Here is a 24,287-nt window from a genome sequence, read left to right on the forward strand (position 1 = left end):
GCAATGACTATAACTAGATCTGAATGAGACTTCACAGTGACTCTGCTCCATTGAAATTTAAGAAAATTCAATCAAGGATTAACAAAACCTTTGGATTTTAAAGCCAGTTCTCATGTCTTCTTCTCATGTCATACTTAAATAAGTCCTCTCATGACATTTCTCGCCTGCAAACTGTGATGCATGTCCTGTCTCCATCAGCTTTATCTGACATTTTAAATTTAATTTGTAGAAACTGCATAAAAACATGAAAATTGTACTTCCAGTCTGAACCTGCAATCGGCTTCCTGCCTTCACACAAAACATACTCCTCTTCAGTGTTCCCCACCAGCACAGCAACGCCTTTTCTCTCTCTCTCTCTATTCCTTTGCCCCGAAGGCACTTCAGGATTGCTTAATTCCATGCTCTTTGGCTGCAGACAGTCAGGACACCTAAGGCCATTTGGACTTATCACTCCGCGCTTCCTTCTTTTCTATGGTTAATACCACTTTCCTGCTTTATTTCTATGGTTGAATCTCCAGTCCTGGTGCTGGTCTCAGAGGGACAGAGTCGATTTCGGCTTCTAGCTCCTGGCTGGTAAAGCTGCATTGCTGGGCGATCCTTGTTTCTTATGCAATATCGCTTAACCACTTCTTTCTTGTCATTTTTTTTTTTTTCCTGAGTTGCCATCAGGCTTCTTTCCTTTATCCCAAAGTGCTTCTTTCTCTTTCTTCATTTCTTTTTCCTTTCTCTTGCAAGCCTTCTCCTTCTCATAGCGCTCCTTCTGCCTGTGGATCTCTTCTTCCGGCCACTTCAGCCTCTCTCTCTTCCGCAGGATGAGCTCTTGGTCTCATTCATAATCCCGCTCGCTCTCCCTGTATTCTCTGCCACTCTTATCTTCAGGTCTCTTAGGCTTTTCATCTTTAAATTCACCCTCAGAACTCCTGGGCAGTGTACAGCTTTGCCCACTGGCTCTTTCATCACTCAGATTCTCTTTGTCCAATTTCTTGAGCTTTTTTGTCCAGTGCACTTTCATCTCCTTCTTCTGGCTTCTTGAGCAGCTTAATCTTTGGTTCATCCTTTCATTTGTCCCTTTCTGGAACTCTGTCTATCTTCTTTAGCTTTTCTATATCTTTCTGCTTTTGTTTCTCTTCTTCTTTCCACTTCTTCCTCTCTCCTCTTTGTCTTTTTCCTTCTATTTCTCGCCAGCTCTTTTCTTCTCTTATCTTCTGCTTGTTTTTCAGGAAGCTCAAAAGTGGAGATGCCTTTTTTAGCTGTTAGTTCTCTATTTTTTGCTTCTATTTCCTCTAGCAGTGTCTCTGGAGTAGATGTCATTTTCTCATTATCTGCATCATAGCTCTCTAAAAATTTTCTATATTCTGGATTATCATCAATAGTCCCAATTTTAGTATCTCTTTTCTTAGTCTTCTTTTTTGCAGCTTTTTGAAAAGGTGCAAATTCTATGATGGCAGGATATTCCTGACCTTTATTGTCAAGGAATAACCATCATAATCATCAAAATGATCCCTGAACAAAAGAATGTCCTCTTGGCTTTAAAAGCTGATGTATGCTCTTGCAAACATGAAGATACATACTAATATCATTAGAAAAAAACTCAAAATAATCATGCTCAGGCGTAGGCTGAAGATGTTCCTGAAGTTGCTCCTTGGTCAAAGTAGGTGGTAATCTCTGAATTACCACCTTGCTCAATGCCTTTCTTCTCCTTGTTCCAATCTTGCTTATCTTCCCTTTAGCGCTGTCTCCTGAAGCCCCACCACTGCTGCCAGTAGCACTGTGGCAGCTCGGCCTAAACACTGGCTATGCCAGTCACCTATGCCTCCCAGCCTCTGCTGAGAAGTCTTATTTTAAACCATATGCCAGAGGATGCTTCCTCTACCTAAATTAAGATCTGAAGTACTGTATAACTGAATCCTTGAAAATAATTCCATGGAGGCAAAATCCATGGCAAAACCATGTTTTCTAGGTCACTAAAACCTAATGTTCATGCTATACTTGCAGGTGAACTTTTGCAAAATGCAAGCGTAGTATTGAAATCAATAAGAACCCAGTGACTGCAGGGCAGCAGAAAGATTCCAGGGTAGATATTCTTGTGTCAACAGGTTGGGGGAGGAGCTGAAGACGCTGGTGAATTCAGGAATCCCCTTCTTTATAGGAATACCTATCTGACTCTAATCCTAAACCTAAAGCAGGGACGAGGACTGCTCTGGTTGTCCAGGGTCTCATACTCCATGCTTCCAGTGCTTGGGGTCTGGGTTCTATTCCCGGTCATGGAACTAGATCTCATAGGCCATAGCTAAGACCTGGTGCAGACAAGTAAATAAATAAATATTTAAAAAATAAAACATAAACCCAGGGCTGACCTCTTTGTTCATTAACATTATAATACCCTCCCTCTATTCTCCAAGCCAGGCTTCAACAGTACGTGAACCATGAACTTCCAGATGTTCAAGCTGGATTTAGAAAAGCCAGAGGAACCAGAGATCAAATTGCCAACATCCGTTAGATCGGTGAAAAAACAAGAGAGTTCCAGAAAAACATCTACTTCTGCTTTATTGATTACACCAAAGCATTTGACTAAACTGGAAAATTCTACAAGAGATGGGAATACAAGACCACCTGACCTGCCTCCTGAGAAATCTATATGCAGATCAAGACGCAACAGTTTGAACTGGACATGGAACAACAGACTGATTCCAAATCGGTAAAGGAGTACATCAAGGCTGTATATTGTTACCTTGCTTTATTTAACTTATATGCAGAGTACATCATGCGAAACGCCAGGCTCTATGAAGCACAAGCTGGAATCAAGATTGCTGGGAGAAATATCAATAACTTCAGATATGCAGATGACACCACCCTTATGGCAGAAAGCAAAGAAGAACTAAAAAGCCTCTTGATGAAAGTAAAAGAGGAGAGTGAAAAAGTTGGCTTAAAATTCAATACTCAGAAAACTGAAGTCATGGCATCTGGTCCCATCACTTCATGGCAAATAGAAGGAGAAATAGTGGAAACAGTGGCAGACTTTATTTGGGGGGGGGGCGCTCCAAAATCACTGCAGATGGTGACTATGGCCATGAAATTAAATGGCGCTTACTCCTTGGAAGAAAAGCTATAACCAACCTAGACAGCATATTAAAAAGCAGAGACATTACTTTGCCAACAAGGTCTGTCTAGTCAAGGCTATGGTTTTTCCAGTAGCGTATGGATATGAGAGTTGGACCATAAAGAAGGCCTAATGTTGAAGAATTGATGCTTTTGAACTGTGTGTTGGAGAAGACTCTTGAGAGTCCCTTGGACAGTAAGGAGATCCAAACAGTCAGTCCTAAAGGAAATCAGTCCTGAATATTCACTGGAAAGACTGATGCTGAAGCTGAAGCTCCAGTACTTTGGCCACCTGATGTGAAGAACTGACTAATTGGAAAAGACCCTGATGCTGGGAAAGATTGAAGGCTGGAGGAGAAGGGGACAAGAGAGGATGAGATGACTGGATGGCATCACTGATTCAACGGACATGAGTTTGAGTAAACTCTGGGAGTTGGTTATGGACAGGGAAGCCTGGCGTGTTACAGTCCATTGGGTCGCAAAGAGTTGGACTCAACTATGCCACTGAACTGAACTGAACTCTATCATCAAACTCTGAAGCTAGGAAGATTAAGAAGAGGAGAAGAAGGGGGAAATGAGATGGTTGGAGGGCATCACCGACTCGATGGACATGAATTTGAGCAAATTCTGGGAGACGGTGATGGATAGGGAAGCCTGGCATGCTGCACTCCATGGAGTCACAAAGAGTCAGACACAACTTAGTTACATAACAACCAACACTCAAACATTTTGTTTTCAATTATTAACGTGTAATTTTGAGGTTTTATGTATTTTCACATTAGATATAATCACACATTCTGAAAGTTTGCTTATCTATCCTGATATTTTTATGAAAAAGAAAACAGGACACACACCTCCTCTGCCTAAAACATGAATTTCTTTGGGCCGTGCATTTTTTCCCTAGTGGGCCCCATGGTCAGTTCTCTGGAGCAGAGACATGGTACACTAACAGTCCAGTTCTGAGGTTCTCAATATTTAAAGTGATATTTTTGAGAGCAACATAAGCAGCCTCAAAACCTGTTGTTTGGACACATAAACACATGGCCTTGGATCTGGAAGAAACAATGAGGTTGTAACATATTGTGAGGCAAATTGTTGAAGCCAGGAGTCGAAAGAACACAGAGCGTCCCTTTCTTCAGCTGGTTTTCACAAGTTTATCCATGTCAGCAACTCAGACTGGAGACAGTCAAAACAGAACCCTTGGGTTGACCTCATTCTCTTCAAAACTTGCCACTCTGCTGCACAGAGATCAACATTTTTTGGTGAGTTTTTTTAAAAGTCCTGTTTCTGAGCAGCAAGAATTCTCAAGGACAGTGTCTTATTATTAAGACAACCTCAGAGCAGAGGGGAGACATAAATGCACTGCCGCAATGATTGGTTTGGATTTCTTTCTTTTGTAAGTTTCTTAGAAACATAGTGGCCCTCGCTGTAAAGATCTTGAAAGATCTTCTGTCTGGATGCCCTTAGAAAATTGAAAACAAAACAAAAAGCAACACCAAAAAACAAAGTCTATGCAACAGATAGCCAGATTTGACTTTAAAAAGTTCCTAAATTTGGACTCACTTCTCTCCATTAGGGCCGTGAAAGAATTATACATGCAAGGCTGAGGCTTTTCTCTGCTTAAAGAACATCTGCAGTCAATTAGAAATAAGCCCGAGTGTCGTGTTAATTCTGCAGAACCAAACAAAGTCATTTTTGTTTAAACTCTTTCAGTGCTGTGAGAATGAGAGGTTACAGGAGGAGGGAATAAAATAAGCAATTGAACCAAACTGCTGTGTGGCCCTGGAATGGAGCTGAGGGGGCAAATAAGACATGACATTTCTTTGAGAATACAGACGTGGAAATCTTTTCCAGGAGAATTCTATTCTAAACTATATCTCTCTTGGGGCATGGGGGTGGGGAGCAAGCCTACGCTTTCTTCTAAAAAGGCAACATGTAAAGTAATGGAACATCTTCCAGATTCTCTCAAAATGAATCTGACCAAATAGTTGAAGTGTTTGGCAAATGAGTAGTAGTATTTCATTTTTTATTTTGAGTTGGGCCAAACAAATCAAAACTGTATTTATAGACCATTGTGTGTGTTTCAAATCACTTTCAGGTTATTAATTGTGATTGGTGCTCGGAGCTCAAATATATAAAAACAGCTATTTCTATTGAAACACATCTTGCCGTGAATATCAGCGTCTGTGTCTACCTTTCGTTAACATCAGTGGTACTGATTCTACTGGAATTTGAGTTTATCTCTCTAAAGAAATCTGCGGCTAACCCCAGAGAGAATTTCCAAACAAGTACAGTAGAACTACATGTTTTTAAGTTTGATAGTCTCTAAATTGAAAAGAGGGATTTTGGTTATTCCTTTGGGCTGATGATTTATTTCCTCTCCATACCTTTTCTTAAGGCTTCCTGGCTGGTTCAGCTGGTAAAGAATCCGCCTGCAATCCTGGAGACCTGGGTTTGATCCCTGAGTTGGGAAGATCCCCTGGAGAAGGAAATGGCTACCCACTCCAGTATTTTTGCCTGGAAAAGTCCATGGACTGTATAGTCCCTGGGATTGCAGAGAGTAGGACACAATAGAATGACTTTCACTTTCACCTTTTCTTTAGATTTTCACTTTTTCTTAAGATTAGGTCTGATTGTAGACCTGATAAGAGGCAGGAGAAGACTCTATCTTTGTTAATAGTTTTGAGGAATATGATTCAGCATTTAATCTGCAGTGCACAATAGCTGCACTACATGTTTTTTCAGGCAGGTGACAGTGTTTAAGTCTTTATTATTTATTCCTTTTCAAAACATGAGTGATAGCTAATTGTTTCTAGATATAGACTGAGAGATTCCCTGGTGGTTCTGTGGTAAAGAATCATCTGCAATGCAGGACATGAGGGTTCAATTCCTGGGTCACAAAGATCCCCTGGAGAAAGGAAATGGCAACCCACTCCAGTATTCTTGCCTGGGAAATCACATGCACAGAGGAGCCTGGTAGGCTCCCGCCCATGGGATTGCAAAAGAGACATGACTGACCAAGTAAACAACAGAAATATGTTTGATGAGCATGCTAAACATTTATTCTTTTATATATTTTAACTATTTTCCCTAGCGGCTTGGATAGTAAAGAGTCTGCCTGCAATGCGGGATACCCAGGTTCAATTTCTGGGTCAGGTAAGATCCCCTGCAGAAGGAAATAGCAACCCACTCCAGTATTCTTGCCTGGAAAATTCCATAGACAGAGGAACCTCATGGGCCACAGTCCACGGGCTCGCAGAGAGTTGGACACGACTGAGCGACTAAAACACTTGTATCAGACTAAAGAGCTGGGTGTTCAGCCACAATATTTGATATTTTTATTGATTTTCACTTAATTGTCCATAACTTTATATCAGTTGTCTGTATTAAGAAGCACCATCAGAAACAGTCCAATCAAATTACCATTATACTTACCATAGGCATATTTCTATTACATTATTCAATACTTTATGAGAAGTTATGAGAGAAAAACCTCAGATTTCTACTTTTGTATTATTTTTTCCTCAATTACTGTTTTATATTTCTTTTTCATTCTGAAATCTTAGGAACACTGTGATTCTTATAATTGATACTAGTTCCCTTTTTACTTAAGCTGCTAAAAGTTTTGAGGCAAAATTTGTGGCCTACTTTTTTAACTACACTATATCTAATACATATATTTACACTTCTATATGTCTCCAGTTCACTTCAGTTTAGTTGCTCAGTCGTGTCTGACTCTTTGCGACCCCATGGACTGCAGCACACCAAGCTTCCCTATCACCAACTCTCAGAGCCTACTCAAACTCATGTCCATCGAGTTGGTGATGCCATCTAAACCTCTCATCCTTGTTGTATCCTTCTCTTCCAGCCTTCAATCTTTCCCAGCATCAGGGTCTTTATTAATGTGTCAGTTCTTTATATCAGGTGGCCAAAGTATTGGAGTTTCAGATTGAGCATCAGTCCTTCCAATGAATATTCAAAACTGATCTCCTTTAGGATGGACCGGTTGGATCTCCTTGAAGTCCAAGGGACTCCCAAGAGTCTTCTCCAACATCACAGTTCAAAAGCATAAATTTTTCAGCACTCAGCTTTCTTTAGAGTCCACCTCTCACATCCACACATGACTACTGGAAAAACCATAGCCTTGACTAGATGGACCTTTGTTGGCAAAGTAATATCTCTGCTTTTTAATATGCTGTCAAGGTTGGTCATAGCTTTTCTTCCAAGGAGTAAGCATCTTTTAATTTCATGGGTGCAGTCACCATCTGCAGTGATTTTGGAGCCCCCCCAAAATAAAGTCTGTCACTGTTTCCATTGTTTCCCCATCTATTTTCAATGAAGTGATGGGACGGGATGGCATATCTTAGTTTTCTGAATGTTGAGTTTTAAGCCAACGTTTTCACTCCCTTCTTTCACTTTCATCAAGAGGCTCTTTAGTTCTATATGTCTAGGAGTTTAGGAGAAGGCAATGGCAACCCACTCCAGCACTCTTGCCTGGAAAATCCCATGGATGGAGGAGCCTGGTAGGCTGCAGTCCATGGGGTTCTGAAGAGTCGGACACGACTGAGCAACTTCACTTTCACTTTTCACTTTCATGCATTGGAGAAGGAAATGGCAACCCACTCCAGTGTTCTTGCCTGGAGAATCCCAGGGATGGGGGAGCCTGGTGGGCTGCCGTCTATGGGGTCGCACAGAGTCGGACAGGACTGAAGCGACTTAGCAGCAGCAGCAGGAGTTTGTTTAAATGCGGCCCTCATATTTGCTTTACTCTGTCTTTCTCTCTCTCAACTATTTTTTTTTCTTTTTTTTGTTGTTGTTTATTTCTTTAAGCTCTGACAATTCATTTGTGATATAAATCAGATTGTTTGTCAGTGCGTAAATAAGCAAATCTAAGTTAAGCCCTGCTGTTGAAGTGTTAGTCTATTTAACCTAAACCTTCTCCATGAATTTTGCTATATAATAACTTTCCTAGAACATTTAATTTTTGGCATAGCTTGTATACCATACAGCTTTTTAATTGCATTCAAAAAATTTTTTAAAGTGAGTAAGATGAAGTAAATGGTTTTGAATATGTACAAAGATACTTGACTAAAACATCTGAAATGATTACATAATTGGCAAAGGGGGGCAAAAAAGAATGTAAAAGAAGTTAAGTTTACTTGACTAAAGGGGGGAAATGATGATAATAAAATTAAAATGCAATATTCAAAATAACCATCTTGACAACTGTTTTTATTTTTTTCTTTACCTCTTTAGAAAACAATCCCTAAGGAAAAATAAGAGGAATTAAGTTTAAAAATTTGAAAAGAACACTATTAAAAGGGTCTATGTGCTTAAAAATATATATTTTAAAGCATTTTTATTTTATATCAGAACATAGTTGATTAACAATGTTGTGTTAGCTTCAGGTGTACAGCAAAGTGATTCAGTCATATACATGTAACTATTCTGTCTCAAAATCGCCTCCCATTTAGGTTATTACAGAATGTTGAGTAGAGTTCCCTATGCTATATAGTAGTATCTATTTTAAAGAGAGTAGTGTGTATATGTCAGTCCAAAACTCCCAATCTATCCCTCCCCATTACCCTTAGCCCTTGTTAATCTTAAATTCATTTTCTTCTTGAGAACTTTATGCAGGAATTTATGTTACCTTCTGTGCTATCTGTGAAAGTTATCTAGGAACCCAAATCAATTAAAACAATGTCTTTCTCCAGAATTAAAAAAAAAATACAAATTTGCAAAAGTAAACATTTTAACACCTAACTAAAATGATCGAGAAAATTTATATTAACCTCATTTTTGTTTTTTTCTCATGTTACCATCGATAATTGAAAGGAAAGAGTATGTTTTGCTACCATTATGACCGTATCTATATGGCTTCCCAGGTGGTGCTACTTGTAAAGAACCCACCTGCCAATGCAAGAGATATAAGAGAAATGGGTTCAATTCCTGAATAGATCTCCTGAAGAAGGGCATGGCAACTCACACCAGGGTTCTTTCCTGGAGAATCCCATGTCAGAGGAGCCTGGTGGGCTATGGTCCATAGCATCACAGAGTTAGACATGACTGAAGTGACTTACCACAGCATATAAGTACAAATGAATCATAAAACTGATACATGGAGTTAAAGTGTTAAAATGATTCCACTGTCATCAGATATGAAAAAGGTAGACCTGTCTCTTGACTATTGGTTGAAACTGATTTTGGTTTTCAGGAAGATGAATGTAATGGTGATGTAAACTTTAGTCTATGTAGGAAAAAAAAAAAAGAAAAATGGCTCCATTGTTTATACAGTGTCTTTAGATTTTAGGACCAAAGTCAAAAGCAAAGGGATATTTTCATATTATATTTTAAAAAAGGAAGTAAGGACAGAGATGGGGCTAAAACTCAGATCCACACCACAAACTCCCACTGACCCTCTCTTTACTAGACATATTCTCATTTAGCAGTAGGTACAAGATGGAGAACTTGAGTGACAACTGTCTACAAAGCCTATGTAGACAATAAGAAAAAGCCATAGGATTCCGCTATTTTGTTAGAACACAAAAAATTATTTTATTGTTCACTAACAATTCCTCTGTCTTCCTACTATCTCATGATAGTTCATTAAATGCTGAAAAGAAAAATCAAAGCAGAGTATCAGTCATTTAGCTCTTTTCAAAATCCAGACATGCTGCTCCTATGCCACCTCAACTCCATTTGTATATGACATAAATGAATTTTTTGATAAAGAAATGATTGTTGTATAAAAGGAGTTTCCCTGGTGGCTCAGAGGTTAAAGCATCTGCCTCCAATGTGGGAAACCCAGGTTCGATCCCTGGGTCGGGAAGATCCCCTGGAGAAGGAAATGGTAACCCACTCCAGTATTCTTGCCTGGAGAATCCCATGGACAGAGAAGCCTGATAGGCTACAGTTCATGGGGTCGCAAAGAGTCGGACACGACTGAGCGACTTCGCTTTCTTTCTTTCTTTCTAAGAGGAGTCATTGCACATCTTAACATGGAAAGTGATTTTAATAATTATTTAAATTGAGACTTTCCTGGAGACCTAGATACCCACAGTGATCTATCATGTAAATGATTTATTTTATTTTATATCAATCAACAATTATTGGGTAATACTACCCAGTCATTGTGTTATGTCCCCTTATATTTTTAAAGAAATATTTATATTTCATCACAAATCCATATTAACACAAAAATTTTCCACTGAAGGAGAAGGTTAAGAAAAGTAGGGGGGGAAAATTGGGAGCCAAAGGACATCAAATCTTTCACGTTTTTCCTATTTTTTTTTTTTTCCATGCGTTGCTCTCCATTTGTCATTATTTCCCACATAAGTACTACCTGGGTAAATTATGGCTCACATCACCCTCCACTTGAAATGAAAAGCAGATTGTATTGCAGACTTGATTTATCCTCCAATATTGTATGATATATGATCAATCTTGATGGGAAACTATTGTTATATTAAATTTCATAGTTATGATTTCCAAGTGATCAAACTTCTCATTATCTTCCCATGCTAGCCAGCAATAAATGCCAAACACTCTAGTTTCCAGCACGTGCTTTCTGAAACTTATAGCGCTGTGTTCTGTGTATGTTTAGCATTTTATGGTGCTACATAATATAGGAATGTCATAATACTTTATCAAAAGCCCTATCTAGGCTATTGACAGTATAGGTTGCATTTAATTCCTGAAGGCAGCAGACATTTTTTTTTTAATATTTCCTGGATGATATAATAAACACCAAAAGCAGTGCTTAAAATGAATATTTAAAAAATCAATCAGGCTTAAAATTTAATTTTATATAATTGGCTTGCTATATGCTAATAAAATTGAATGACATAAAAATTTCACCTCCCCTATATACTTTTTTATTTTCTATAATCATAAAAATAGATTCTTTTAAAGTCCTTTCATATCATCTTTTAATTTACTAGGTTAATTTACCTCTCTCTTAAACAGGTTGAAAAAAGGGTGTATTATCATCCCAGGATAATAATCACACGTGCAATATAATTTTATGTCTGCCATTCTATTCATGCTTTGCTTCTATAGTAGATCTGAGACAATCAAAGTGTTAAAGAAGTCTTTGGTCTAGATTGAAAGGGCTTTTTTTGTGTGTGTACATTTCTAGAATGGAGTGAGCTTTAAGAGGATAGACACAAGCTGTCTCTTCTGCTGTCCTAGACTCTTCTGGAATTAGGCATCCTACACTGATTCATCCTCTGACAGAAAGCAGCCATAAGTATGACTCATACCACAGTGAACATTTTCAGTGCCTCTGGGAAAGAACAAGTAGGTCTTAATGGAACCTATCAAAGCAACAACAGCAGCTGGCTTATAAGCAGACAACAGTAGGGAAATATATTTTTTACATACACTCAGTATGTCTGGTTGAAAAATAAATATATATAAATGGAAGAATACTCATGTAGAAACCCCAAAGGAGTATGAAGCACATGTTTGTTTCTGATTAGCTTACATTACTAATTTAGTACACTGAATTGGCTGTGTTTCCATACACAGTTAGGGCTTCCCAGGTGGCACGGTGATAAAGAATCCACTGCCAATGAAGGAGATGCAAGAGACATGGGTTGAATCCCTGGGTCAGGAAGATCCTCGGGGGCAGGACATGGCAACCCCTTGCTTGGAAAATCCCATGGACGGGGCACTTGGTGGGCTACAGTCCATGGATGGGGTTACAAAGAGTCGGACATGACTGATCAACTAAGCACACACACAGCACCATACACAACTGGGTTTATTGAGTGTGCTCTTAAAAAGAAATTTCAGAGGGAAATGAGAAGAGGGAAAATATGTGCAAGGTAATTATTTGACCTTATGGTAAAACAGCAACAATAAAATTGTTTCAGTGGTATATACATTTCAGAATATCATTACTCAAGGCTCTTTTTAACATCCTGATTAAGCATATGTATGCAAATTAGGGATGGATGAAAACAAGGTACAGCATTCTTCCAAAAAATTTTCTATCACTGTTTAATGTGGCCCAGCCAATTAATTGCCTGTCACAAGGAAGAAGGGTCAGAATGGTTTCCTAAGAGTGAAAACTTCTGTGATGAGATGGACAAACTAAACAAAATGAGTTTATGGTGCTGAAATTATGGCCTTAAGGTGTGCTGATTCACCAAGTTTTGAACATATGACTGGACAAAACACTTTGAGAGACAAAATACAGGACTACTGCCACCCCTCAAAAAAAGATTTTGCCCTGACCATCATAGCCAGAAAGTCTAAGTGTCCCTGTTTTTTATTTATTTTATTAAGGAACATTATTAAGTATAAGGATGAATTTTTTGAATTAAAAATTATAGATAAGATGGAAAAAATTAAGAAGAGGCCTGTGTATGAAAACTGTTATTTTCTCTCTACTGACCTCCTATAGCTGTTTTTGAACTAACTGGGAATGTCTGAGTTTTACCCGGGTATCTGATTCACTCTCAGATTAATCCTACAGTTGTGATTTACAATGTCCTGGGTTTTATATTTACTGCTAGTGCAAACTAATAAGCTCTCCCTGGACCAGTGCCATGACACCAGGTCAATGCCTAGTTAATCACACCATTGTTTTTCCAACCATGTTGCCCTCAGAATTATCTACAATGATAATTGATTAAAAACACATCTTGGATGATGTCATTTTTTAAAAACAAACAAATTCAATTTTTCGAAGAAAGCTTGTTTTAGCTTTGTACAAGACCCTTTTTGAACATCTTAAATCTTTTTATTAAATAGATTTTTGCATTCATCAAAATGTATATATTTAAAATTTGCATTAAACACCATTAAAGGCTCTTTGACTCTCCATTTGTAAAGCCACAGTACTTGAGTTCCATATTTGAGTGAAAACTAGAGCACATCATAGAGAAATGAAAGTATGGTGACAGTTTTATTTCAATGTGTTATTTCATACTACATAAATCCATTATTTTCTACATTTTTATTGAGAATAACAGGTTTTTTTGTAAATTATATTAAAATGCTCAAGATAACAGGATTAAAGCATAAGATGTTATAGACACTACTGATTTTTCAGTTCTGGGACTAATTTTTATTAAATCTCTCCATATGTAGCATGTACAGTGTTTCCTTAAGAGAACACCTCATCTTGTTTTACAATTTCTGCTATCCATATAGAACTATATTAAGCAAAACTTAAAAGGAGAGGGTCACTTTTGCACCATCTTTTCAAGCAATCTGAATCATACCAAATGCTGCAGATGTGTAAAAATAAACTTAAAGATTGTGCTAAAATATTAAACCAGGAAGCATAAGGTTTTATATCTATTTTTGATTTTGTGCATACTGAGCTTAGAGTTGCTTGCTTTTCTGTCTTATGTTCCTTGGAGTAAATACAATGTCTGTATACTGACAATCACAAACATGTTACAATATGAAGTTTTAGCCACTGACTGCCAGAAACAATCAAATCCACAAGTATTGTATGCTTTGCATACTGAATTTGTATTGATTCAGTTCGGTTCAGTTCAGTTCAGTTGCTCAGTCGTGTCCGATTCTTTGTGACCCCATGAATTGCAGCACGCCAGGCCTCCCTGTCCATCACCAACTCCCAGAGTTCACTCAAACTCACGTCCATCGTGTCGGTGATGCCATCCAGCCATGTCATCCTCGGTCGTCCCCTTCTCCTCCTTCCCCCAATTCCTCCCAGCATCAGAGTCTTTTCCAATGAGTCAACTCTTCACATAAGGTGGCCAAAGTACTGAGGTTTCAGCTTTAGCATCATCCCTTGCAAAGAACACCCAGGGCTGATCTCCTTTAGAACAGACTGGTTGGATCTCCTTGCAGTCCAAGGGATTCTCAAGAGTCTTCTCCAACACCACAATTCAAAAGCATCAATTCTTTGGCACTCAGCTTTCTTCACAGTTCAACTCTTATATCCATACATGACCACTGGAAAAACCATAGCCTTGACTAGACAGACCTTTGTTGGCAAAGTAATGTCTCTGCTTTTGAATATGCTATCTAGGTTGGTCATAACTTCCCTTCCAAGAAGTAAGCATCTTTTAATTTCATGGCTGCAATCACCATCTGCAGTGATTTTGGAGCCCCCAAAAATAAAGTCTGACACTGTTCGCACTGTTTCCCCATCTATTTCCAATGAAGTGATGGGACCATTTGCCATGATTTTCGTTTTCTGAATGCTGAGCTTTAAGCCAACTTTTTCACTCTCCTCTTGCACTTTCATCAAGAGGCGTTTTAGTTCCTCTTCACTTTCTGCCATAAGGGTGGTGTCATCTGCATATCTGAGGTTATTGATATTTCTCCTGGCAATCTTGATTCCAGCTTGTGCTTCCTCCAGCATTTTTCATGATGTACTCTGCATAGAAGTTAAATAAGCAGAGTTACAACATACAGCCTTGATGTCCTCCTTTTCCTATTTGGAACCAGTCTGTTGTTCCATGTCCAGTTCTAACTGTGGCTTCCTGACCTGCATATAGGTTTCTCAAGAGGCAGGTTAGGTGGTCTGGCATTCCCATCTCTTTCAGAATTTTCCACAGTTTATTGTGATCCACACAGTCAAAGGCTTTGGCATAGTCAGTAAAGCAGAAATATTGCTTTTTCCATGATCCAGCGGATGTTGGCAATTTGATCTCTGGTGCGTCTGCCTTTTCTAAAATCAGCTTGAACATCTGGAAGTTCACAGTTCACGTATTGCTGAAGCCTGGCTTGGAGAATGTTGAGCATTACTTTGCTCGCGTGTGAGATGAGGGTAATTGTGCGGTAGTGTGAGCATTCTTTGGCATTGCTTTTCTTTGGGATTGGAAGGAAATCTGACCTTTTCCAGTCCTGTGGCCACACATGGCACACAATTGGAAGGGGGGAAAAAGAACAAATCCGTATTCTATTGGCTTAGGGGTCTTCAGGAGAGGCTTGAGCAAATAGTTTTTAAATCAAAATAAAGAAATTATTTTGGGAAAGCAGATCAAGCATGAGGAAGATGGGAGATAAATTAAAATGTGCATATAGAGAAGGTAATCTATCAAGGCAGTAGGAAAAAATTCCATTAGTAACAAGCGTTGGCTTCAGTATTTGCTCTCAATCTTTTCTTTTTCTGCATTATGTCCAAATTCTCATTCACTATTGCTTATCTTTGTATGGGCTGAAGTAGTGACTATCAGCTTTGGATATGCTAGCAGTCACAGGTAGATTATGATTACTGGTAATTGAGTATACAGTGGCTCAGAGGTAAAGAATCCGCCTGCAATATTTGATCCCTGGGTGGGAAGATCTCCTGGGGAAGGAAATGGCAGCCCACTCCAGTATTCTTGCCTGGGAAATCCCACGGACAGAAGAGCCTGGCAGGCTACAGTCCACAGGGTTGCAAAGAGTCAGACACAACTTAACGAGTAAACAACAACAAGGAATTGATGACTAGCACTATTCTATATGAATGGCTCTGTGTACTATCCAGTGCCATTTCTACAGCAAACCTATTTCATATTATAAAAGCATTTAACTTGAGTTTCATCATATATAACCACATACTTCACCACCTAATCAACATTTCTCTTCTGCTTTTTAAGTTCTAGGTTAGCTCTTCATCCTCACTGAAAACTGGGCAAATGCCTCTCCATTCTGTCATCTTTCCCCTTAGTCCTACAATTATTCTACAATATTAATTTGCCATTTGGACCATCTCATCAAGAGCCTAGTTATTTCATCTCTGAGAAACATTACCTAGGGACTTAAGTTTTAGTAAGTCTGGGTTCTAAGATTGGCTCTTCTGCTAAGTCTATGGATTACTTAATATTACAGACTTCAGAGATTTCTTAATCAGTAAAGACAGCAAATTGGGTTAAATGATGGCTAAAGTCCAGTCAATTTAAAATTGTGCTGATAATATTCTTTGTCAATACTTGTCTTTGTTTTTTCATCTCCATTTTGAAATATGGCCATACCACTCATAACCATTCCCATTCACATTAAAAATGTAACATCTTCCTTTCTCATTCCCTACAACAAATTCATCACTCATTTGATTACATTTCCTCCCAAACATAGACAACTTTGCTGGTGGCTCAGATGGTAATGTATCTGCCTACAAGCATCTCCTGCCAAACAGGAGACCCGGGTTCAATCCCTGGGTTAGGAAGATCCTCTGGAGAAGGAAATGGCAACCCACTCCGGTACTCTTGCCTGGAAAATCCCATGGACAGAGGAGTGTGGTAGGTTACAGTCCATGTAACCTATGTCACAAAGAGTCGGATATGACTGAATGACTACCTATACATAAAATAGTTATGAGTCAATGTCTCATACTAGGTTCAAATGAAGAGACATAGGTCCAGTTTGTGTCCTGGGCCAGCTCTGTAGTTGTTCAGTTGCTAAATTGGGTCTAATCCTTTTGTGATCCTATGGACTATAACCCACCAGGCTCCTCTGTCCTTGGGATTTCCCAGGCAAGCATACTGGAGTGGGTTGCTGTTTCCTTTTCCAGGGGATCTTTCCAGACCAGGGATCGAACGCATGTCTCCTGTTTGACAGGCAGATTCTTTACCACATGAGCCACTCATCTAGCTCTAGGGAATACACTAATCCACACTCAGCAATTGACCTACTTTCCATAACCAGCAGGGTCCAACGAAAGGCTCCAAATATAAGAGTTAGAGGAATGCCCAAGTAACTTCTGAGTTTCAAAGCTGCCCCAGCATCTCAAATCTAAATGTCATTGCTCAATCCAGCTTCCAGAGGGCAGTTAAAATAACAGGCTTTTCCTTCTGAACTTTGATGAATTCAACTAACAGTGAATATTCAAACGATCCCTTGGGTTTTATTGTGAAATTCAAGAGTGTTTAGCAAACATGGCTCAAAGATCCCTCTTTCATGAATCGTGTCCAACTCTGTAGGAATCTCTAAGCTTTACTTCACTGGTCCTAGCCAAATCACTTCAGCAGAAACTGTCCTCTAATGTAAACATGAATAATGTTTTTCTTTTTTAGTGAAGAATCATTTTAAATTCAGCAAGTCATCAGTTCTTATATTTGCTCTAAAGCATAGGAAAGCCCAGCTGAGAATTGGACATAAGGATGGTTTAATCCACTGATAAGACCTTTGGGCAGACTGCAGAATAAGTTAATCAGCAGAACATCCTAGTCTCTGAGACTTTCTATTTTTTGCCATTAAAAATCTTGCTCAAACCAAATATTTTTGACAAGTCACTGGCATAGCTCTTTCTGCCAGCTTCTCAAGTTTCTGTTAGCCATTAGCCTGTATCAGTGGTTTCAAAACCTGTTTATTTGAAAATCCCACAGCAATTTCCAAGTCTTCAGGGATCTAATTTCACTCATGGAACTAGAAACTTTGAATTAATCCAAGCTTGGCTACCATCAATCTTCTGTACACTTCCAGAAATGATTCCTACTCCTTAAGAGACAGGGTCTTTTAGAGCTTGAGTTAAACACTCCCAGGCAGCAAATGCAGGAAGGAGTATTTAAAAATCACTTCTTTCTGGCAGATCTTGTACAAGATCTGCTTTCTCTGGAAAATACAGTTCCAAATAGCACATTCTCACTTGTACAGCAATTTTGACCTCAGTGTAAACCCCATTATGTCTTTTTTTCCCCCTCATGGTTGCTGTTATTTTTTTTTTAATGTGTGTGTGTGTGTGTACATATATATTATATGTTTTGTTTATATTTCTGCTTTTTGAAGACTATCATGGTTCAAGAAGTTTGCCAATCCCACCCAAACTTTTTTTTTTCTAACAAATAGGTACCACAATACTGCACAATCCATGATTGCTTAAACCCAAAGATGCAGAAATGTGGGTTCAGAAAACCAACTGTATAGTTATATGTGGATTTTACATGGTGTGGGGTTGGCACTCCAACCCCTGCATTGTCCTACTGATAATTATATATTGTGAAATCATCACTATAATAAGTCTAGTTAATATCCATCACACTTTACATTGTTATAAATAAGTTATTTTCTTGTGATGAGAACTTTTAAGATCTACTCTCTCAGCAACTTTCAAATATGCAATACAGTATTTATTAGCTATAGTCCCCATATTATACATTTCTTCCCCATGATTTGTTTATTTCACCACTGGAAGTTTGACTTCGCAGATGGCTCAGTAGTAAAGAATCCACTCACAATATGGGAGATTCAGGTTGGTTCTCTGGGTCAGGAAGATCCCTGGAAAAGGAAATGGCAATCCGTTCCAGTATTCTTGCCTGGAAAATCCCATGGACAGAGGAGCCTGATGGGCTACAGTCTGTGGGGTCATAAAAAGAGTCAGACACGACTTAGTAACTACACAACAACAAACTAGAAGTTTATACCTTTCAACCCCATCACCCACTTCTCCCACCAACATTGAAAACAATTAAAGAAAACATAAACCACTGAAACAATATCCAGTCCTCAGAGATTGGAAGACAACATTGCCAAGATAATACTCTCCAAATTGATATACTGGTTCAATACAATTCCTTGTAAAATCCCAATTTTTCTTTGTATTTAAGAAATTGACAAAGTGATTCTAAAATTCATATCCAAAGTCAGAAACCCAGAACAACTAAACTATTCGAAAAAGGAAAAAGAAGATTCACACTTTTTGACTTCAAAACTTACTAGCTACGTAATTGAGCCAGTGTAGTACTGACAAAAAGATAAAGAATAGATTCATGACAGAATGATTGATCGATTGATTGATAGATAAATTCATCAGAGGAATAGAATTGAAAATCTAAAAATAAAGTTACACATTTATCATTAATTCATTTTGACGAGTCCCAGAACAATTCAAGGGAGAAAAATCCCTTTAATAGATGGCGCTAAGATGCCTAGATATTCACATGCAAAGAATGAAATTAAGACTTTTACTTCACACCACACACATGACTTAACTCAAATTGGGCCATCCACTGAAATTAAAGAGAGACAATGACACAATTCTCAGAAGAAAATACAAGAGTAAGTTTTCATGACTTTGGATTAGACATCCAAGGACATCTAAACAACAAAATTCAAAAGAAAAATTTAGGAAAATTAGACCTTATCTAAATTAAAATGTTTTGTGCTTTAAAGGACACCATCAAGAAGGAGGAAAGAAAACTCATAGGAAGGGAGGAGATACTTGAACATCAAATATCTAATCAGGGACTTGTAACCACAATACAAGAAGTCTAAAGGCACAAGAGTAAAAAGGCAATAACCCAATTTTAAAAGGGATAAAAGACTTGAACAGAGAGGTTTCCAAAAATTAAAAAAATATATATATTTGTTGACTAAAAAAAGATGTACAACGTGAAAGCTGTGAGTTAAGTTTTATTTGGGGCAAAATGAGGATTGTAGCCTTAGGGACAATACCACAGATAGCTCTGAGAAACTGCTCCAAAGGTGTAGTGGCTGGGGGGGAGATCAATATATGTGATTTTGGTGAAGGGGGAGTTCATACAATCAAGCACTTATCTTGCAAAATGTTTTCTGCTAAACCCAAGGAGCTGATATCACCATGAAGGGATTTAGTGCTTTTCTAGATATGAGAAGATGCAAGGATGAGGACTGTGAAATTAGTCCCTGAAAATATCTATCTAAAGACCTGTTCCACCAGTTTTCCTGGAGCAGAAAGTGCCTCACTCTCCCTGAATTCCCTTTAGGGCATGTTGAAGGCCATAAACTGCAGCAATCCAAAATTCAATCCCTGGAGAGACAGATGGCAAATGCCCTTGGAAAGTGTCAATTTGTCATTGATATACTAATGGTCAAGACACACATTAAAAAATACACAATTGTAGTCATTAATGGAAATGAAAACCACATGAAATACATCTTCATACTCACTAAAATGGCAAAAGTTTAAAAACAAACAGATAATAACAAGTATTGGCAAGAATGTGGCCAAACTGGAATCCACATGTGCTGTTAGCAGACATGTAAATGGCACAGCTCTTTGGAAAGCTTTTCGGTGCTTCCTCAAAATGTTAAACCATATGACCCAGAAATTTCACTCCAAAGAGTTACACAAGAGAATTAAAAATGTATGTCCACATGAAAAGCAAACTTGCACATGCAAGTCCATAGCAACCTGTTATTCATAATAGTCAAAAGAGGAAACAATGAAATATTCATCAAATGAAGAATAGAAAAACAAAATGTGATATATTCATATCATGAAGTGTAATTCATCCATAGGAAAGAATGAGATAACAATTCCTTCTTCCTCATGTATATATCTTGCAAACAGAATGTTGTTGTTGTTCAGTTGCCAAGCCATGTTTAACTTTTTGCAACCTTGTGGACTGCAACACTCCAGGCTTCCCTGTCCCTCACCATCTGCCAGAGTTTGCTCAAGTTCATGCCGGTTGAATCAGTGATGCCATCCAACCATCTCATCCTTTGTCACCCTCTTCTCCTTCAACCTTCAATCTTTCCCAGCATCAAGATCTTTTCCATTGAGTCCAGCTCTTCCCATCAGGTGTCCAAAGTATTAGAGCTTCAGCTTCAGCATCAGTCCAATTTCCTTTAAGACTGACTGGTTTGATCTCCTTGCTTTCCTATGGACTCTCAAAAATTGTCTTCAGTGTCACAGTTTGAAAGCATCAATTCTTTGGCTGTCTGCCTTCTTTGTTGTCCAGCTCTCACATCAGTAGAGGTCTAAGGGAAAGACCATAGCCTTGACTAGATGAACTTTGTCAACAATGTGATGTCTGCTTTTAAACATGCTATCTTGGCTTGTCATAGCTTTCCTGCCAAGGAGCAATCATCTTCTAATTTCATGACTGCAGTCACCATTCACAGTGATTTTAGAGCCCAGGAAGAGGAAATCTGTCAATGCTTCTACATTTTCCCCTTCTATTTGCCATGAAGTGTTGGGGCTGGATGCCATGATCTTAGTTTTTTTAATATTGAGTTTTAAGCCAGCCTTTTACTCTCCTCCTTCAACCTAATCAAAAGGCTCTTTAATTCCTCTTCACTTTCTGCCATTAGAGTGGTATCATCACGTATCTGAGGTTGCTGATATTTCTCCTGGCAATCTTGATTCCAGCTTGTAACTCATCCAGCCCAGCATTTTGAATGATGTGTTCTGCATATAAGTTAAATAAACAAGGAGACAATAAACAGTCTTGTTGTACTCCTTTCTCAATCCCGAACCAGTCAGTTGTTCCATTCAGGGTTCTAACTGTTGCTTCTTAACCTACATACAGGTTTCTCAGGAGACAGGTAAGATGGTCTGATATTCCCATGTCTTTAAGAGTTTTCCATAGTTTGTTATGATCCACACAGTCAAAAGAGCATAGTCAATGACACAGAGGTAGATTTTTTTCTGGAATTCCCTTGCTTTCTCTATGGTCCAGTGAGTGTTGGTAATTTGATCTCTGGTTCCTCGGCCTTTTATAGACCCAGGTTCAACATCTGGAAGCTCTTGGCTCACAGAATGCTGAAGCCTAGCCACCTTACTAGCATGGGAGATAAATGCAACTATTCAGTTGCTTGAACATTTTTAACACTGCCCTTCTTGGGAACTGGGATAAGGAAAGACATTTTTCAGTCCTGTGGCCACTGCTGGGTTTTCCAAATTTGCTGACATATTGATTGCAGCACTTTTATAGCATTATCTTTTAGGATTTTAAATAGCTCTGCTGGAATTTCTTCACTTCCACTAGTTTCATCAGAAGCAGCACTTCCTAAGGCCTACTTCACTTCACATTCCAGAATGTCTGGCTCTGAGTGAAAGACAATACCATCATGATTATCCCAGTCACTAAGATCTTTTTTTTTGTACAGTTCTTCTGTGTATTCTTTCCATCTCTTCTTGATCTCTCCTGTTACATTCAGTTCAGTTCAGTCTCTCAGTCGTGTCCGACTTGTTGCGACCCCATGAATCGCAGCACGCCAGGCCTCCCTGTTCATCATCATCTCCCAGAGTTCACTCAGACTCACGTCCATCGAGTCCATGATGCCATCCAGCCATCTCATCCTTGGTCGTCCCCTTCTCCTCCTGCCCCCAATCCCTCCCAGCATCAGAGTCTTTTCCAATGAGTCAACTCTTCGCATGAGGTGGCCAAAGTACTGGAGTTTCAGCTTTAGCATCATTCCTTCCAAAGAAATCCCAGGGTTGATCTCCTTCAGAATGGACTGGTTGGGTCTCCTTGCAGTCCAAGGGATTCTCAAGAGTCTTCTCCAACACCACAGTTCAAAAGCATCAGATTTCATGTATAGAACATCTCCAGAACATGTCTATAGAGAAAGAAAATATTAATATGTTAGTGTTTGCCAGGGATTGGGAGGAGAGAGAAATGAAAAAAGAACTGCCATAACTGCTAGTAAGCATGGATTTTCATTTGCAGGTGATGAAAATATTTAAAAGTTATGCATAGAGTGGTGTTATATAACTCTGAATGTATTATAGTAACTGAATTGTGTCCTTTTTTAAAAAATGTGAACCATTTTTAAAGTCTTTATTGATTTTGTTATGATATAGTTTGTTCTCTGTTTTTGTTTTTTGGCTGTGAGGCATGTGGTATCTTAGCTTCCTGACCAGGGATTGAACCTGCACTCCCGGAATTGAAAGGCAATGTCTTAAGCATTGATACTAATAGTGTACTTTAAAAGAGTGAATTTTATAATATATGAAATACATCTCAATGAAGCAATTTTTTAAACACTCAATTGTATGTAGATCAATGTCTTTTCTGGGCTTCCCTGGTGGTTCAGATGGTAAAGAACCTGCCTGCAATGCAGGAGGCCCAGTTTGACCTCTGGGTTGGGAAGATCCCCTGGAGAAGGGAATGGCTACCCACTCCAGTATTCTTGCCTGGAGAGTTCCATGGACAGAGGAGCCTAGTGGGCTACAGTCCATTGGTTTGCAATGAGTTGGATATGACTGAGTGACTCACACTTTCACTTTTTTACTTTTTTTTTTCTAAAACACCTTGCTTGTATCATGTTATGCTTATTTCTGTAATCATTGTATCATTGGATCTCTTGGAGGTTTTTGCTCCTCAAGATCAACTCTCTATGATTTCTACTGCTCTATGCTCCAAGAGGCTGAATTATATGGACAGCATCAAGGACTCCCTGCCCGCTAGCTGCCTGTTGAGTCCGCTGGTGGAAGACTCTGACAGAGGTTGACAGACAGGAAAAGAGGGAGGTAGAGGAGCTATTATCCTAGTTCATTCCTGCTGGGTCTCAGTGATTGCTGTCTCTCTAGCAAGTGCTACAGCCTGATAAAGTCTCTCTTTGCAGACCTGATTTCTTTCATTCTGGTTAACTGTTTCCTTCCATTGCCTTTTAGGCCTATGAGTGGAAAAGATCCCTGATGTTGCTAGCTCCAGGACCTAACTTTATCTTGCTGATGTCCCTAAATCTGTCCGTATGTTTCTTTTAAAGAATTTTTTTTAATGTGAACCTTTTTTTAAAGTCTTTATTGAATTTGTTCAATAACTGCTTCTGTTTCATGTTTTGTTTTTTTGACCCCAAGGCATGTGGGATCATAGTTTTCTGACTAGGGATTGAACCCACACCTCCTGCATTGGAAGGGAAAATCTTAACCACTGGACCATGGGGGAAATCTCCTGTTCATACATTTTAAACAGCACTTTTATTGACTCACCTGCTTTTACCATCTCCTGCCACCTTGTTGATGTACCTGGTTTAAAACTTTTTCATCTCAGTATATGATTTAATTCCAGTTTCTTTGCTTTTTCAGTTTCTTCTATTTTGCAGTAGGGGCTTTTTCAGCTTTGTTTTCAGCAGGGACTTTCAAGGTAAGCATTCTATTTTTAGTTCTATTTGAGATTAGCTGAATATCTTAACACCATTCTTTGAACCATGTTAAAGGACCAAAATCTATTAAAAAATATATATTTTTCTCTTTCTTCAAGATAAGGGATTTGGCTTTTTCCTTACCTCTCTTTCTTTCTCTGTGTTAGTTAATTTATTCTGGGTTTGTAAATTCTTTCTTCATTTAAAAACATTTCCTTTGTTTATTTACTTTATACTGGGTCTCATGGCTATTTATTATTCTTTGTTTCAAGTCTTTGTCAAAACCCAGATGATGTAGTAACACTGTCTGAATGTCAATCGAAACTAGTTCATTTACATCAGAGGGTGTTTAGGTGCTTTCAGGTCAAAGAGAATGCGAACATGCTTAATTTACCATAGTTAAAATAATTTGGGGTTTCTTAGTAAGC

At 38.6% G+C, this 24,287-nt stretch overlaps 1 protein-coding gene across 1 annotated transcript in view; it reads right to left on the minus strand.

Annotated features, from left to right (window-relative positions):
- Positions 1-447: 447 nt before the first annotated feature.
- The window catches only part of LOC101101868 (UPF3B regulator of nonsense mediated mRNA decay), a 49,187-nt gene continuing 25,347 nt past the window's right edge, over positions 448-24,287 (minus strand). Inside the window, 6 exon segments of the mRNA XM_027958589.2 lie at positions 448-636; positions 638-992; positions 994-1,247; positions 1,249-1,479; positions 1,482-1,557; positions 1,559-1,794. Of these exon segments, the coding sequence (XP_027814390.2) occupies positions 448-636; positions 638-992; positions 994-1,247; positions 1,249-1,479; positions 1,482-1,557; positions 1,559-1,794 (1,341 nt within the window).

The sequence above is a fragment of the Ovis aries genome, chromosome 20 (assembly GCF_016772045.2).
Source record: "Ovis aries strain OAR_USU_Benz2616 breed Rambouillet chromosome 20, ARS-UI_Ramb_v3.0, whole genome shotgun sequence".
Classification (NCBI taxonomy): domain Eukaryota; kingdom Metazoa; phylum Chordata; class Mammalia; order Artiodactyla; family Bovidae; genus Ovis; species Ovis aries.